This window comes from Condylura cristata, unplaced genomic scaffold (genome assembly GCF_000260355.1).
Source record: "Condylura cristata isolate star-nosed mole 26May11 unplaced genomic scaffold, ConCri1.0 scaffold00014, whole genome shotgun sequence".
NCBI lineage: Eukaryota > Metazoa > Chordata > Mammalia > Eulipotyphla > Talpidae > Condylura > Condylura cristata.
In genome coordinates, this window is record NW_004567115.1 from 50122635 (window position 1) to 50139930 (window position 17296).

General features: G+C 43.3%; 1 protein-coding gene across 1 annotated transcript in view; it reads left to right on the forward strand.

The window, feature by feature from the left end:
• Positions 1 to 17296, forward strand: part of TENM3 (teneurin transmembrane protein 3) — a 554583-nt gene that overhangs the window by 429437 nt on the left and 107850 nt on the right. Inside the window, exon 7 of the mRNA XM_012724797.1 lies at positions 14094 to 14308. Within this exon, the coding sequence (XP_012580251.1) occupies positions 14094 to 14308 (215 nt within the window). The remainder of the gene's footprint in view (positions 1 to 14093; positions 14309 to 17296) is intronic.

A 17296-nucleotide genomic window follows, 5' to 3' on the forward strand; every position in this document is an offset into this window, starting at 1 on the left:
AATGTGCCTATGGACAATGCATGCCATCTAGAGCAGTCGATTATTTGGTTGTGCATATGAACATAGGTCTTGGTTTCTGGCATCCCCTGACCTTTTGCAAAATGTCACAACACTTCCTATCTCGAGCGAACTAGATCAAGATCGGTTTTTGTCTCGTAAATACTTTGTTGGCCTCGAAGGGTGCCCTCCTCTCTTTCCCTAGGTAAGAATACTTGTGGAATGCCTGGGCGTCGACGACGTCCATCTTCAGCGGTTAGATTGTTGGCCAGATCAGACAGCAGCGATGCTATGTCTGTGCTGACTGTTGATGTCTTCCGCTGTTCTTATGTGGCCCATTTATTGTGACTTGCGTTTTTGCCATTTCTTGGTTCTTTCTTTTCCCATCTTCTGTTTCATTTGTACAGTACTTCCTGACACATCTCAAGGAGATGAGGGCTTTCATGAGACATTAGATTTGCATAGTAATAATGAAACCCCCACGCCCACCTCTATGCAGACCCTTTCTATGCAGTCACCCACGTTCCAGAAAACTGTCAGCTGGTGACGGACATGTCCCCACACATGAGGACAGGGGCTGTCCCTGCACAGCGAAGGCAAGAGAAGCAAAGACAAGCTTTCCCGTTTGAAACTGTTGGCAAGAAGTTTCAATTAAGTGAAGTCTAATTATTTTTAACAGTTGCTTAATTTTTTGTACACTGATAACCCACATCTGAACAGACAAAGTATCTATGCAGAAATTAAGTTGATCTATTTTGGGTTTCTGTAGATTGAATTTTAGACTCTTTCCTTTATTCAGGTAATATTTGTTTACAACACTTGTGAGATTTAGAGGTACAGGATAACTACCCTACACCCACCACAGCACCCACTGAGGCTGTCTTCAGGCGATGGTGTATGTAGATGGTCCAGTGTCAGGAATCAACCACACAGGCAGGGGACTTTTATACACAGAAGAGAAAAATGCTTGTTGTGGATGTTTTATTGGCTTTAAAACATCCCACCTGCTTATTATGATAAAAATGAAAAAATAGAAGGTGTCCATTCGTTTCACAGTAGCTGAACAGCCTAATACTGAGAAAGCTGTGAACTCAGAGCTCCCCCATGGCTTCTTGCTGGTTCCGGAGTTCTGCCGGGACAATCTGCTGAGAACCAGCATTCCCCAGCGCACTCACGCCTTTTCTCAAATCCTGGCTGCTTCGCCTATTTGCTTAGTAGCCTTGGGAGAGGTGCTGAGTAGTTCAGATCTGCAAGAAAATTTCTAGTCATCCCGAGAAGACACATATTTCTGAAAACATCCCATAAATACGGCTTCAGAAATCCCTTGGGGCTGGAGCTTTTCAAAAGTGACTTCTGAACTGCACGCCACGACTGTCCTGAGAAATGTGTTATTCCAGGCCCCCAAGGCAGACCGTGCACATCTGCAGTGCGTTTCCCAGATAAAACTTGTGTGCGTTGCGAAATGCGCCTTGCTCTTTTATGTCCTGCATACTCCGTCCCGCTTACACTGAGTGCTAGCTAAAGCTCACTCAGATAACTTCACAATCTACAAGGCCTGTGGCCCACGCTGGCAGAAGCTACTACTCTGAAGTCCCCGCGTGCCTGCAGGGTGCACCCGGCACAGCTGTGTGTGAGGCAGCAGCTGCTTCTGTGTGTCAGTGACGAGCCTGCCTCCTGGCCTCCCCAGGAAGGGAGCGCTGACAGATGCCCGGGGATGAGCTTGGCAGGCTGGAGACCATCTCACCTTCCAGCCCGTCACCTGAACGCAGGGCCGGCAGGAGTTTGTCTTTACAGAGACAGCTGTCTCTGAGCTCAGATCTTGCCCCCAATATCAGCTCCAAAATAGTCCCTTCTTGTCTTATTTATGATGTCTTATGTAGCCCCAGAGCCCGCCACTGGGGGATTCTTCGTTCCAGTTTTCCAGGTAAGGGTCCCTAGTGTTTGTGTTTTGCTGCTCCAGCTGGGTGCCAGCTGGGAGGCGCTAGTTGTGAGGACTGCCTCCTGCCTCCGTGAACCTGCACCCACCACTGCTGTTGGTTAAATGCCCAGAGACTCAGATCATATCAGCTCTTCAGAAATTCTTGATTGTAACCCCAAAAACCTCTTAGAACTCTAACGGGAGTTCACTAGAATTGAGCGTAGGCACACAACGAGATGCCTCACTCCACCTGCAGACGGGGCTCTTATGTGTCCTGTTTTACTCTTTCCTCAATGTCCTACCATAACCGTGGTCTTGAGGGTTCAGGACACTCCCTGCTTGCTGCTAAGTTCACACTGAAGCAAAACTTCTAAATGCCATGTAGTATTTCAGAGAATATGGTTATATGTTTTGATGCTTTATTGATGATTACTTTGACTACAGATTTCAGAGAAATTGTCAAAGGGCGGGGGGGTGGGGATCGTAGGTGAACGGGTGTATAGGTAAGAGTCAAGTATTTCGTTCTCAAACACCAGTCTCTTCAGAAACTAAAACTGTCCCCCTGACCAAAGAGTTCTTTAGCTTGGTATACCGAAAAGAACCACCCAGGCCTGTATTCAAATCCTAGCTCTCTCCTCATTGACTTTGTCACCTTGAGCAACTTACTTAACCCCTTTGAGCCTCAATTTTCTCACATGGAAAGAGGGAATAATAATACCTGCAAAGAAGGAATCATCATAGTTCTCTCTCGACCCACCAGCTTCAAGCAAGCCTGGCGGGGTTACCTGATTTTTCTTACAAACTCTCTCCCACGGTTCTCAACACTTATACCAGACCTTCCTGCTGTGCTCAAGCTCACCCCTCAGCTCTCTCCACAGAGGACCTTGAATGTCACTCAGCAACAACCACATGGAAACCTTGGGAAGTTGATCAAGAAACACATCTGCATCCCCAGATCTGTCTGGAGGTGTCCTTTTACCATTTTCTCTCGCAAAACAAGGATCACCTCCCCATGAGTATCCTTGAATCCAAAGCGTATCTTCAAAATCCCCCCACTCTTCGGTCACCTTCCAGTCGACATGTGATTGTCTGAAGGCTCTCGTGTCTTCAGACCCTGCCCCCTACTCCAGCTCTTTTCCTCTTCTCTGTCTGCAGCGGCCTTCTGGAGCACACTGTGTGCTGGTCATTTCGTGGTCTCCCTCCCACTCTTGGTGGGGCCTGGTCATGGTCCTTTCTGCCGACTCCTTGACAACCCCTCGTTGTACCTGATGCCTTCTGGAGTTCCCAGGCTGTGCCTGGAGCACCCCTGAAGTCTCTGTCTTAATCATGTTTGAGCTCTCAGTGTCACTTAATTGATGCCCTGTGCCTTCTACTGGAATGTTCTTTTCACCTAGCCACTACAATGCCAAGTTCACCTGGGCTTTCTTCCTGACTCTGTGGCAGTGACTTCTCCATTTGTTTCATTGACTCATCCTCTTCTTCCTGATCCCTAAGCATTGTGTTGCTCAGAATGCTGCTGTTTTCAGAATAGCAATGTTCTAGGTTCTTTCCCTACTCTCCTGGCTTCATTCTGTGTGCCGTGTGCTAAGCACGCCCACACACTCCCCATCAAAAGATGCAGCCTGGGACTTCTCCTTGTGCTCCACACTTGCACTGTATCAAATCTAGCTGAGTAGCTCTGGAACATCTCCACATGGGGTCTTCCAACATCTCAAACGCCCATTTCTATCATGGGACCCATCAAGCACCTTGGTTTTCTATAATGTTTAAGAAGCCACATGTAAATCTGGTGGCTTAGAAGAAGAATTTGTTACATCTCATGGCTCTGGGTATTTTTGTTTGAAACTCTCAGGCAATTGCGTTGAGATGTCAGCTGCATCTTTTTGAAAGCCCATAGAGCTGGCGGTCTAAGGTAGCTCACTCGCCGTGGGCAGCGGATGCCGTCTCTTGACAGCAGCTCAACAGTGGCTGTTGATAGGCGCTTGTCAAACCTGACTTCCCCTGGGGTTGTGCTCCTCAGAGCACTGCAGCTGGTTCTGGACAGCAGTGGCCCAAGGAGGACAATCCTAGAGACCTAGACAGACGTCACAAGGATTCTGCACAGGACATTAAAGATACCATGATTGGGCCTTCCGTGGTGGCATGGTGGGTTAAAGCACAGCACTGAGAAGCTATAGCCATTTCAGCATGAGTTCGATCCCCACCCCGGAGGCGACCCACATGGTGCGGCAGACCTCCCCTGACCTGCCCACTGCTCCTGACCTGCTTGCTGCTCCCCTCAGCAGTGTACTTTGTCAGTCAGCATTTTCTGCCCCCCACTCTGTCTGGGGTGGATCCTCTCACCCCCACACTTCTGTCCTGTACCCCAGTTCTGTATGCATAAATAAATAAATATTTAAAAAATAAAACAAAAGACCCTCCCTGGTGATGCAACAGGTTAAAGCACAGTACTAAGAAGCTAAAGTCACTTCAGCATGAGTTCGATCCTCCCCCCCCCAGAGGTGACCCACATGGCGTGGCAGACCTCTCCTGACCTGTTCGCTGCTCCCCTCAGCAGTGTACTTTGGCAGTCAGCATGTTCTGCTCCCCACTCTGTCTCTGGTGCATCTTCTTACCACCCCTGCACCTCTAGCCTGTACCCCAGTTCTGTATGCATAAATAAATAAATCTTAAAAAAAAAAAAGATACCAGTATGTCTCTTCTATCACATCCTGTTGGTCAAGCCATATTTATTGGGAGAAAAATTCAACTTCCTCTCTAAATAAGGAGAGAAATACACACTGCATCAGGACATGAAAAGTGGGAGAGGGTGTGGCCATCTTTCCAAATTTACCTCTTACACAGCTCTGTATATCAGGAAGTAGCATCATCATCTACCAAGTTCCCTGACCAGAAATCTCACCTACTCTCTTACCACCCTCTCATCCGCCAAGTTCAGTGATCACCAAGTCCTGTCACTTCTAACTCCAAAATCTGTTGGATCCCATTGTCTCTCACTTGGATTATAAAGTCACCTTCTTTAGGATATGTGTCTCTCGTTTTGCTCATCTATTCTTCAGACACAGTTTTGACATGTCAACAGCCTGCCTGACACTCTTCAGTGACCTCAGTTCTGGTCAGCTGCCTTGGATGATCCTTATGGCCCATCCACAGTCCAGCTGTGTTTCATATCACACAACAGCTGAGAGACAGTAGAACAAAGGGGGAAAGGCTATAAAGGTCAGCTTACCACCTAGTTTCATGTCCTGCTTCCAATCACTAATGCCTTTGCACCTTGGAACAAGTCATATAATGTGTGTCTGTGTCTCCTCACGAATTAGAATCATCTTGGGTATTTATTACAATATTTAAAATGACGCAAAGCCCAGAGTAAATGCCTCAAAAGTGTTAGTTATCACTATTACTATTTATTGCATATCTTCTTTCCTAGAGTGTAAGGCAAAGATCTTATGTTTTTCCATTGTTCTGTCCTAAACATTTAGCATAGTTATTGGAAGATGTATAACATATTATAGGTGTCTCATAAGTAGTTATCCAGTGAGTGAGTGAAATAGTATATAAAGGATTGAACGTAGTGCCTTGCATTCAGTAAATGTTAGTATACCATATATAGGTATAGTGGTGACATTTATCTCCTCCTACTCTCTCGTCTCCTCTACCTGTCAAGTCTGACTCTAAATAGCTCTTGGATCCCTCATCTCCATGGAGATAATGCTTAACCCAACATAAGAATTGGAGGTAAAGCAGTTGTGAGTACATATAGTAATTAAGAACTGAAGCCTGCCACTGCCCAGGTGACTTTAAGCAAAGAAATTCCTCTAACCTCCTGTTACTGCATAAGGTAGTACTGAGAGTTAAATCAGATCATACACCAAGATGAAAAACAGTGATGGGTCCCTAAGAGCTACTGATCCATGTTCATAATTATTCATTCAGTCCTTTCTCTGCAATTCAAGACAATATACTTTTAATTTGTAACAAAGTTCTTAAGAAGATAGATATTTAAATCAGCACCATTAATATCCCTAAAAGCAATAGCAGAAATCCCTTTCATTAGTTGTTTTTACAATATTTGGATTTTATGAAATAAGTCATATCCTTCATCTCTCCTTGACTGCACAGTATTGGTTCATGCCATATTCATATGTTACATGCTGTGCACAGAGCCAGGTGCTGAGAATACAGTAGTGAACACGCAGTCCCAGCTGCTATTCCAGAGCAAGAGAATTGTAGGGTCAGAGAGGAATCAACTATGTACTGTTGCTTTTTAGGGATATTAATGATGCTGATTTAAAGATCTGTCTTCTAAAGAACTTTGCTACAAATTAGATTGCATCATCTTGAATTGCAGAGAAAGGAGTGTGAACGAATAATTACTAACATGGATCAATAATTAGAAAATGCACAGTAGGGCAACACACAGGTGCGGCAGGACATTTCCACACCAGCTTCATTTGGAGGCAGCAATAAGACAGATGCCAAAATTTAGTACATGATAAGCTGCGATAATATTAGACAAAATGCAAGACCATAAATCTTTGTAGAATAGCTCTGACTCCTCCAAAACAAAGCACACACACAAAAAAATCATCTTTTGTACAATTAAACAATATGTATATGTTTCCATGTTACAAATATACACACATATATACATATGGTTCATTCTGTCTGAACAGAATAATTCCAGGCATGTGTCAACTTAACACCATTGTTCCTGTCATTCACACATCCATCTTCTCAAGCGCTAAACAGTTACCGAGACTTCATAGCAAGCTAAAGATTGTGAATTGAAGAATTAGGCCTAAAAGGGCTATGGGAGCTTTGGGTTTTATACAGTAGTGTTGATCGTATTTGCGTGTTGCAATGTCTTGTTCCCGAACTAGGTGCTGAACTTTGACTTTGCTTGCAAGTAGTTGTCTTTTGTTCACTTGGCTGTGATGTAGCCCTGTATCCATAATGTTAAGATCTGGCTCCTGCCTGTTTGGAAGAATGCAGGCTCCCCACATCAGGTCAGGTCACATATGAATCCAAGGCCAGCTCACTGATTCAAGGGCAGGCTATTGATTGTCTCATGAGGGCCTGACCTTGCTTTCTGACATCTTAATTATTAGTGCCTCTGCAGGCCTCAAGATGCTCCCACCTTTGCAGCTCCTGCTTTTCCACTTTGATTACCATCACTTCCTCCTTGCCAAGCAGCAGCTTCCTGGTTCAGATGGCACAATGTTTGGTATTTTGTGACTTTGGGTGGTTTTCTGAGGTGGCAAAATAATTTCCAGACAAGCACAAACTTCCGAATGACCGGTGTCTTTAGAAAGACTCAGTTTTGTCCTCGTAACACCCTGGGTTGGTGAAGTGCTGTCTGTGGAGGCTGCTGTGAAGCCCAAGCAGCGTGTGAAACGCGAGTGTCTGCCATGTGTTTTCCATAAACTGTGTCAAAGGAGAGGAGTGACAATAGCTTGGCTACGTGGCCTCTTGGTGTGTTCATACCCGAGCAATTATATTTGAAGGCATTCAGACTGTTGTGGCACATGCTTGCCGATGAAAGAAGATATCACAGTCAGCGGGTGGAAAGACCGCCAGTGGCTCCCACTGCCTGCTCTCAGGACACACTGACAGGTGCTTCAGGAGAACGCCCCGTTGTGTGCGAAGATGCGCCATGTCTCACGCTTTTGCACGGAGGAGGCTTTAATTGGTTTGATTCCTAACCCACTCGCTTTGAGTTTAGAAAAACTACAGGGCCCTCTGTGGCCCTGTCTATTTTTTCCTTCATTTTTCCTCCTTTTTCTCTCAGTAAAACCCGCAGACAGCCTTCGCGTCGCCTATGATCATTCCCAGGTTCAGGCTCTGGGGGGCCAAGGATGGATGATCTCAGTGAGGGAGGACACGGGCCCCTCAATCTGGCCCCCCTTTTATTTCCTCTGAAGCCAGAGTGTTCTGGAATCCAGGACATGATGAAAGACACCCGTGTCCAGACTTTTATCTCAGAGGACAGCTGGGCTTCAGAGGGAGAGGTGACGCAAGTATTTACAGGTTTATCAAACCGTGGCAATGGCTCTTGGGCTTCCAGATGTGTTAGCCGTCATCAAGGGCATCTGAAAACGCCAAGAGGCGTAACCTCTCTGGACATGGTCACCCCAGAGAAGGGCCATGATGTTCAAGGCACAGTGCAGAATTTAAAAAGACAAAACCTCACCACAGGACTCTCACCCCTGCCTTTCAAACCAGAGGCTTAGGCACAAATGTTGCATTAATAACCTAAGCTGCGGGTCAGTGGGTTTGCAGAGGACGATTGGTCCTTACAGAGCTACATCCCCGACTACAGGAGCCCACAGCTGCCTCTTAGGAAAGCCACTTTTTAAAACTATAGCTCAAATTAAGTTTATTCTAGTCGTGTAATAATTTGAAGCCAACGGAAGTTGATGGGCACTTTAAAATGAGGTTTGTCTTTCAGAGGAGAAGATAGAAAATAACAGTGAGCTTCAGTTTATTTCTCCTTGTACCCCACAAAATGGGCATGCATGTTAAATTTTCCTGAAACCATCATACTCTTTTAAAAGCTGTTTCTTCTGTGTTAAATTGCACTTATGATGATGAGCTTTACACACGAGACTGACATCTACCTAATTATTGTGTAAGCATGGTAAGCATTTGGATAATTAATAGATATAAAAAGGGAAAATTGCTTTCTGCGTGAGGTGAACAGGGGCTTTTTCAAATAGTTGACGTGCTCAAGGATGAATAGTACTTGTTGCAAGAACAAGGCTAGGTTTAATGTCAGTTCGTTTCTGGTTTCCTTTTCTGTAAATCTAAATATAAGCTATCTTGCTACGACATAAATAGATGGAAAGGCAAGGATTTCTTCTTACAGTGACGCCAGTCAAGTATTTGATATCACGATTAGGCAATCAGGAAATCGCATTGTATTCTGTTTCCAGAAAGTTGGCTTGTTGGTGTATACAAGCTACAATTCCATCACATTTCTTCATTCTTCAGTTTTATCAAAAGCAAAGAATTGTCAACTACCCACTTCCAAAAGATTTGTTACACAGATTTCAGAATATTTCATTTCTTGGCTTCTGTGGAATACACAAATAAAGGATTTCACAAAGGCTTAGCAAAATGCTGCAGCTATACCTGGACACTCACGTCAGGAAAACTGTTTCATCTGGTACATGCAGAATGGGGTGGGAAATGGAATTATTGTTCATCTTAATTCACTTTTGTTATAATCTTTTTTGAATGCTACTGTTATTATAGGCTTTAAATATCTCTTAACTTAATTAGCTCATTTAATTTGTGGGAAATGCCTACTCTATCACTTAGTAGCAAAGCTGATCCTTTTAAAAATGAAACTTTCTATCAAAAAGACTCTCACTTATTTTTTCAGTTCAAATAAATTAAGAGGCAATTTGTCACAGCCTTCATAGTCCTGAATTCCTACTCTGGGTAAACAGTAGCAAGAGGCTTCCTTAACAAGAATGCTTGGCACTTTGCCGTTGTGTGGCACCCTGGACGTTTTGTCAACAGGAAGAGTCTGAATATGAGAAGGGCACTTCAGGTCTGTTGTCTTTGCCCACACATAGCAATCTCTGGCGTTCTAGAAACTAGTTTCCGTGAAACAGCACCCCTTCCTCCTCGTGGAGAAACCTCCCTGTGCCCAAAGGGTGTGACTTGTCTTCTTCGAGACCCCCGGGCTAGATGACTTTGGGCACTTGAAACCCAGATTCTGTGACATTAGGCTTAGCCAGATTTTCTTCATTCCAGGGAGCAATGAGCAATGACTCATACAGCCGCTGCAGCCTCCTTCAAGCTCCTGTTCTGCCAGCTGTGGGCTGAGCTGCACGACTAGGCACAATTTTTGACACAGCAGTGGCACATAGACCATCTCACCAAGAAATATTTCAGCCTCTCAACGTCAGTGTAGCGAGAAAACCAACCATGAAGCCCCAAGTCAGACCTTGGCTCCTACTGCCAAAGCTAATGGTCTTGGGCAAAAAGAAAAACTCTGATTAGCAGCATTTTAGGCTCATTTCACCCTGCAAGCACCAGTTTGCTCCTAAGGCTGCTAAAAAACAGGAGAGTAGGGGCCCTCCCTGGTGGCGCAGCAGGTTAAAGCACAGCACTGAGAATCTAAAGCTGCTTCCGCATGAGTTCGATTCCTGCCTGCCCCGGAGGTGACCACATGGCGTGGCAGACCCCTCCTGACCCGCCCGCTGCTCCCCTCAGCAGTGTACTTCGTCCATCGGACTGTTCTGCTCCCCACTCTGTCTCTGGTGAAGCCTCTCACCGCCCCTAAGCCTCTGGCCTGTACCCCAGTTCTGGATACACAAATAAATAAATCTTTAAAAAAAAAAAAAAACAGGACAGTAGGTAGCAACAACACCAGGGAGCTAACGAAGTCACACAGCCGTCAGGTAATAGCAGCACAACATCCTCACAACAACAAAACATAATAATCGCCTTGGGAAAGTATGAGCTGGACAGAGGAGCTCCAGTAGGAATCAGAGCCGTGTTTAAATACGGAAGATGGAAGCGCTAATATCTCAGTGGAGAAGAGGATTCTACTCAAAATTTTAGCAGTAGTTTGATGGGGTGGGAGGAAGTCAGCCAAAGGGCACCACTTATTAGGAATTTATTATACATTGTAACACAAAGACTGTTATGTCATAATATCTATAGGATTTTTATGGCACAGAAACTGGTAATTCTGCCCCAATAAATATACATGTAGCTTTATGTTGTAAAATAAAAAGCTAAGCAGGTCTCTAGTGTGGCTCTGTACGTTAATACATCTGATTTAACATGAAATAGACATCCATGAAACCGTAATTTATTTTTTAATTGTTTTAAAAACTATTGCTGAAGTCATGTCGGTGCATTGTAACATTAGGCACCGTCTTATCCTTCAGCCCCTATATACTGGGTGGTGACCATTACACCGACCTCACTCAGTGTCCGTCCTCCGTCCCCCTTGACCACCCCCTGTCCCCTCTTGCCTCCCCCCTAGTAACCACCATTATGTTCTCAAATTTATTAAGAGGTTTTTTTGGTAAAATTTAGTATTTTAAAATAACATTTTAAAATATTGTCATATCATCCTTCACTTTTGTACATTTTTTTTAAATAAAAAGCAAAGATTATACATCCGGATGATCATGTAAACCGTGTGGTTTTGGAATGAGACAGCTTTGATTTGAATCTGGACTCTGTCACTCACATTGGGCACACAATTTACCTCTCAGGCCCTTACTTTATTCATCTTGAAATCACAGTGACCTCAGGAAGTTGTCTGAGATGGAAACAGGTAATGTAGGTGAAACTACCAGACTTGCCGTGGTTCTCCGTCAACCTCCCATTTTTCTTTTGCCCTGTTCTTCCTCTTTGCAAGAAAAGCTAATTGATAACAAACACAGGTGCCTGCGCAGAAGCTTCCAAAATGAAAGGTGGGACTTGGTCTTGGGAATTTGAAAATTTATCTGAATAAAGAAAGATGCCTGGATCGATAAGAAACAAAAATAAAATCTCTGAAGAGTAGGATAACACTTTTTGTCTTTTTATTTGTGTTCTAGTCTTGCTAAAATGAATGCATCTATTGTAAACCAAATATTTAAAATGTCAGTGAATGATGCACAGTTGATCATCTTGGAGTTGAAACATGAAAAATTATAATGATTACTGTTACCCGGGTTTGAACTTTTACTCCCTAGAGCATTTTTTATTCTTAAATTGGTTCAAGAAAAGTAGCTGATGGCTGAGGGGTTGTTCGCTGTCAGGATTATGGACATCAGTTAAAAAAAGAGACGTGAGGTGGTAAATGACCCTTTTTATACTGCTCCGTCCTGCCTCAGACCCGGGTGATGGCAGTTACCTGCCAGGTCGCTTCTCTACTGCCAGGCTTCCATGTACTACACTTTAACTCCTGGAAGCAGTCACCTCGAGTTTGACCTTGAGCCACATCAGGCCCTCTCACGCTCCTGTTTAGCTCAACTGTGCTTTTGACGTGATGTGCCTCACTAGGAAGTTGTCCCCTCAAGCTTCACACTCTTCTGTATGGTCAGTTTGCTGTGAATTCCCCGGGCCCTGTGGCCTCTCCTGGGTATCTGCTGTCCTCCTCTGTGATCACCACCCATCCTCCTCAGTCACCTTGAATTCTCTCTCTGTGTGTGCACACACACATCCCTCCACATGTGCCAGAACTGCCTTTGTGCCACTAAATACAACTTACCCATAATTGGCCTCCGTCAGGTATCTACTTTTAATCCATGTCATCGATGACATGCCTAGTAACATCATGTTGTGATAGCTGTATCTTGAGGGAGAAGAGTGGAATAACAGCGTTGAAAATGCAAAAAAGACACTAACATGAAGTATAAAGACCAAATTCTTTGACATGACATTCAGTGCCCAGCACAAGTGATGACCTTGCTGGTCCACCTTGACTCCCAGGAAGACGTCCTTTCCTCCAGAGAGCCTAGTACTCTCTGTTAATACTCAGGGATCCTCCGAGAGTGCTACTGTGGTTGCGTTATTAAGTCATTCCCATTTTACCGGTGCCGAAGTCTTAGGGTCAGAGCCGCAAGTCTAAGCTAAGCCTTTCTTACCCGAAAACCAGTTTTCTTAACTTCTTTCCTTGCCAAGAGGTGGATCTCTCTCACCATTACATTGACATGAGTCCAGTTCCACTGCCATGACTTTAAACACTAGTCACCCCAACTCAGGAACCTCAGCCTGTCGCTGAAATTTGCCTCAGAAATGAACTGTCCTGTGAGTCTTTCTGCTTCCAGTCATATCTCTTTCTTTGATTTACATTTGCTTTATGTTGTCTCTGAATTCATTGGTGGGCTGGTGTTGTCTTCCCAGCTGAGTGAGTAGTCGCTTGGTAGCAGAAGCCACGGAAGCCAGAGTATATCACCACTAGGCGCTGCTCCTTGATGGTATCTCCTTATCACCCCCAGTTCTGCGTCCCTAGTAGATGCTCAAGAAAGGAGCTTATTGTTACGTGAATAACTCTTAGAGGGAAGGCAAAAACTCACTCCTCCGTCATTGAAGTAAGATCGTTCCCAGCTCTGTCTTGATTCTCAGTCCTCTCAGTTGTGAATTAACTTCCCTGGAGGCTATCAGATAATGTCTACTATATAATATCCCAATTAACATCTCTGTTGATATTTTTAAAACTGAGTAGAAAGTCAACTTGGTTTCTTTTAAGATCGCATTGATCGAGGATAGATAATTGACAGAGGATGCATTGGTGGAGGATAATTTGCCCAGTTTCATACAGTTCCTTAGCTCTCCTGGCTCCTTTCTGTGGAAGAGACAGTGTGCTTTACGTCCAGCTCAGGCAAATTGTGAATCCTGTTTTCTCACTAGACCCCTCAGAATCAGTGAGCAAAGTGTGAGAGAGGAGAGCACCACACGAGACAGGGCCTTGGATCTGTTTTCCAAAGCCAGGTCATGCAGGCAGAGAGGAGATGATGCTAAGACATGGCAACCACCAGGAGCAGAGCATTTTGTTGCTACAGGTTGAAGGTCATGGAGAGGGCAGCCCAAGAGTGTTTGCTGAGGCTGAAAATGAATTTGAAAAGGGGGTCAAGATGGCCGCCCACATCAAAACTTTGTGAGCCTTAACCCTTAGCTGACTCCCACCCCTTGTAAAATACCCACTGTCTCAGAATCTGACTTTTCATTCACTCGAATACAGTTCAACAGAACTGCATGAATCAGTCCCATTGATTGGTGGCGGTGTTTGCTTAAGCATTGATTTGGAAATCGCCATAATTCATTCTGCCTTAATTTACACTTTGCAGTGTTCAGGTGTATTTAGAATGACTGATAAGTCCCAGACTTAATCTCTTCCAAGAAGTAACAAAACATAAAATTTGTAAGATAATTATGTTTCCAGTGATCAAGAAAGACTGTGGATGTGACAGCAGTTTCGGTAATAGGCATACCTTGGGGGAAGTCAACAATTTTGACTTCACTGTCTTAAAAAACATGCTAAATCACAAGGCATTAAACAGCCATATCTCCCCAAAAAGCTTTTCAAGTGAACATTTTGAAGGCATTGTATTTATCAGAGAGGATGAAATGTCTGAGCATCTAGCATCAAGAACTTTGGTAGAATGTTTGGGTTTGGTTTCCTTTTTTAATGTTTTGTTCTTCGTGGATCTCTTGCATTCAGGAAAATTAGGTGGATTTACACAAGAAAATAACACCATAGATTCCGGAGAACTTGATATTGGCCGAAGAGCAATTCAAGAGGTTCCTCCCGGGATCTTCTGGAGATCACAGCTCTTTATTGATCAGCCACAGTTTCTTAAATTCAATATCTCTCTTCAGAAGGATGCATTGATTGGAGTATACGGCCGAAAAGGCTTACCACCTTCCCATACTCAGGTAAAAGGAGGCTTTGTTGTCAATAAGATGAAAACTGCTCGTTTGCATTTTTAAAGTTCTTCTGTTTCTCAAGTTCAGCTGTTTCACTGTTGGACCACTTTTATATCGATCTTTTCCAGTGAAAAGAATTTCAAGTGTAAATTACATTTATCTTGAGGTTTTTAGATTAGTAGGAAGAACAGCATTTTCTTCCTGGCTTGCTTTAATCATTATTGATTGATTAAAATGTACTAAAATTTGGGAGTAATTTAATGAATATTGAACATCATTTGAGCACCACGTACAACACCATGGATTTTCCAGGTGGTTCGCTTGCACAGTCTATGAAAATTCTGTGTGATTTCATCTCTTTCATGGAGTAGAAGAAGACATTCATCTCAAACATCTACTCACTCTTTCTGCCAGATTTACTCAGAGTAAAGGACTTAAGGGAGAACATAAAAATAAACATGGTAATAGGTGCTCTCCCGCTCCCAAGCCACAAGTCCTCATGACGAATACTGAAAACCACCTTTCTTAGCTAACCGTGGATGATTGCAAAACAACTCAAATATTCTTGTATCAGAGATTCAAAAAACTCTCAAGGCAATTTGCTGATATGAAAATCACCTCAAATAACAGCTGCAGTTGGAGAGCTGCTTTTCCATAATCTCCTATCAGGTCATGGTACGTGAGTGGGAAATTGTGGTTTGGACAAAGTCTAGAAAGTCTGAAAGAAAGTATTTAAATTACTTACCATGAAATTGAAGCGAGGCTTCTCCCAAGATCAACTACTAGGTTAGTAGATAAGAATACTAGATAATCAGCTTATTTACCTGTGGAATTTTATGCTAAGTTTAATGTGATACTTAGAATGAGGATTGGAAGAGTTTACATGTGTGTTTTATATTATGTACTTTGAATGAAATACTCTCCTGGGAAGAAAAATTGATCATATACTGATATAAAAAAAAATCACTTCTTTAAAGATGAATAAGAAAATTTAAACATGTTTCCTCCAGTGTCATTGTGAGTCAGGGAAAGTTTCACATGTACATAAATTACATAGCTGTGAAATTTTTAAGTATCATGCGTTAGTATATTCATTTTTCTTATTTAACATTTTTCATAACTACATTATTAAAAGAAACGCCTTTCATCTCCGCCCATCAAACACTGTGTACTAGTGTCCGATTTCAAAGTTTAGATTACAACTACAATTGATTCCAGTTCATTTTATAGGTGAGACTGACTGGGCTTTAATAACCAGATTTTCTTAAATAACAGTAGGCCTCTGCCGCTTCAATGGCAGCAGTTAAATTACATTCAGCAATAGTCCAGTGAAATAGAAAAGCATGTTTTTTTCCCCTGTACCCCATATACATGATTAATTTTTTTTCTAATTCAAGAACAATCCATTTGAGCTAAACATAATCCTAGCCTGCAGCCTACAAATTGAGCCTCAGAAAATATTGCAGGCAAAAAATTGGTGTGGTGTACACTTTAAAAAGCTGAAATTTGGGCCCTCCCTGGCGTTGCAATGGGTTAAACGCACAGCACTATGATGTAGTAGCAGCCACTTCACAAGTTCGATCCCCAGCCAGGGAGGTGACCCACAGGGTGGAGCAGACCTCTCCTAACCGTCTGCTGCTCCCCTCCACAGTGGACTTCGTTGATCTGCCTGTTCTGCTCCCCATTCTGTCTCTGGTGAAGCCTCTCACCACCCCTGCACCTGTGGCTTGTACCCCAGTTCTGTGTGCATAAATAAATAAATATTTTTTAAAAAAATTTAAAGTTAACTCTTCCCAGCACATGGGACTATGGTGATGGCACACGGGTGAACTGGTGGTGGGAAGTCTACAGGGGTTGCACCCAAGATGAAAAAGCAAACATTGTACAAAAATGAAGAATGTTGCAAAAATAAAATAGACTCTTTCGAGGGCTGTGCCATAGAAGGTTAGTGGAGTAGAAGTGCTATTTCAGATTTTCTCATGCTTCTTCTTGTATTTAGACACAAGATACATGACCCCCCACTTTTCTTTCCTAACGACATACGTGTTTAAGTAGGTTATACCTTTTGTTAAGCTCCACAGTTATTAGAGTTCCTTTCTCTGGTTTACTCAAGATCGACAGAACAAACAACTGTTTCTGAGTTCAGTGTTTAAACATGAAATATGCTAGAAAGCAGCCCAAATTGAACGCCTCTGTGTTTCTGGGGAATGTTAAATAAATCAGCCTGAAATAATTAAAACTGGCCAGCCATTCAGAATAGTCACTTGAGTTTTGAACGTCTTTGTGACCCTTTATAAAACTGTCCATTTGATGGTTGCCAAGGCTTCAGTTGACTTTCTTGTCCCTGCTGCCCAATTCATTCTCCTGGACAGCGAAAAGCCTAAGGAAGCAATTTAACGCTTTACACTTATTAGTGTGCTGTGTCATTTAAGTGCCTGTGTGTGACGCCTGTTTTCGAATGGGGTCTGAGACCTGGGTACTAAGCGCACCCCTATCACTGTTTGACCTGGTAACCTTGAGCCGATCCCTACACTTCTCTGAACTTCAGTGTCAATCTGTAAGATGAAAGAGTTGGATCAGATGAGCTCTACAAATCCTTCCTCCTCTCTCTTGCAACGATTTGCAGCAAAACTACCCAAGCACCAAAGGTCGATTTAGGAACACAGGTCTGTCGCCACCACAGTTTGAGTCCTCATTGTTTTAATAACTGCACTCAGTTCAATATGAGTAATCTGCTTCTTCTGACAGTTGTTTGCCTGCAATATTTTAAGAGCCTCACTTTGTAGGTCGCGTGCTAGGGTTGTGCTTAGCTTAAAGGGATTGTTCTTGAATTATAAAATTCTGCAGAATTTTAGCTCTGGCGAAATGATGAAACTGAACTTTGACCTAAAAATAACACCAGATTTTAAGATTCTCCCCCACACAAAGGCCACATCTCCAACCCATGCATAGGTGTTACAAAGCAAAGCTAAAGCTTACCCAGTACTTCACATCCCC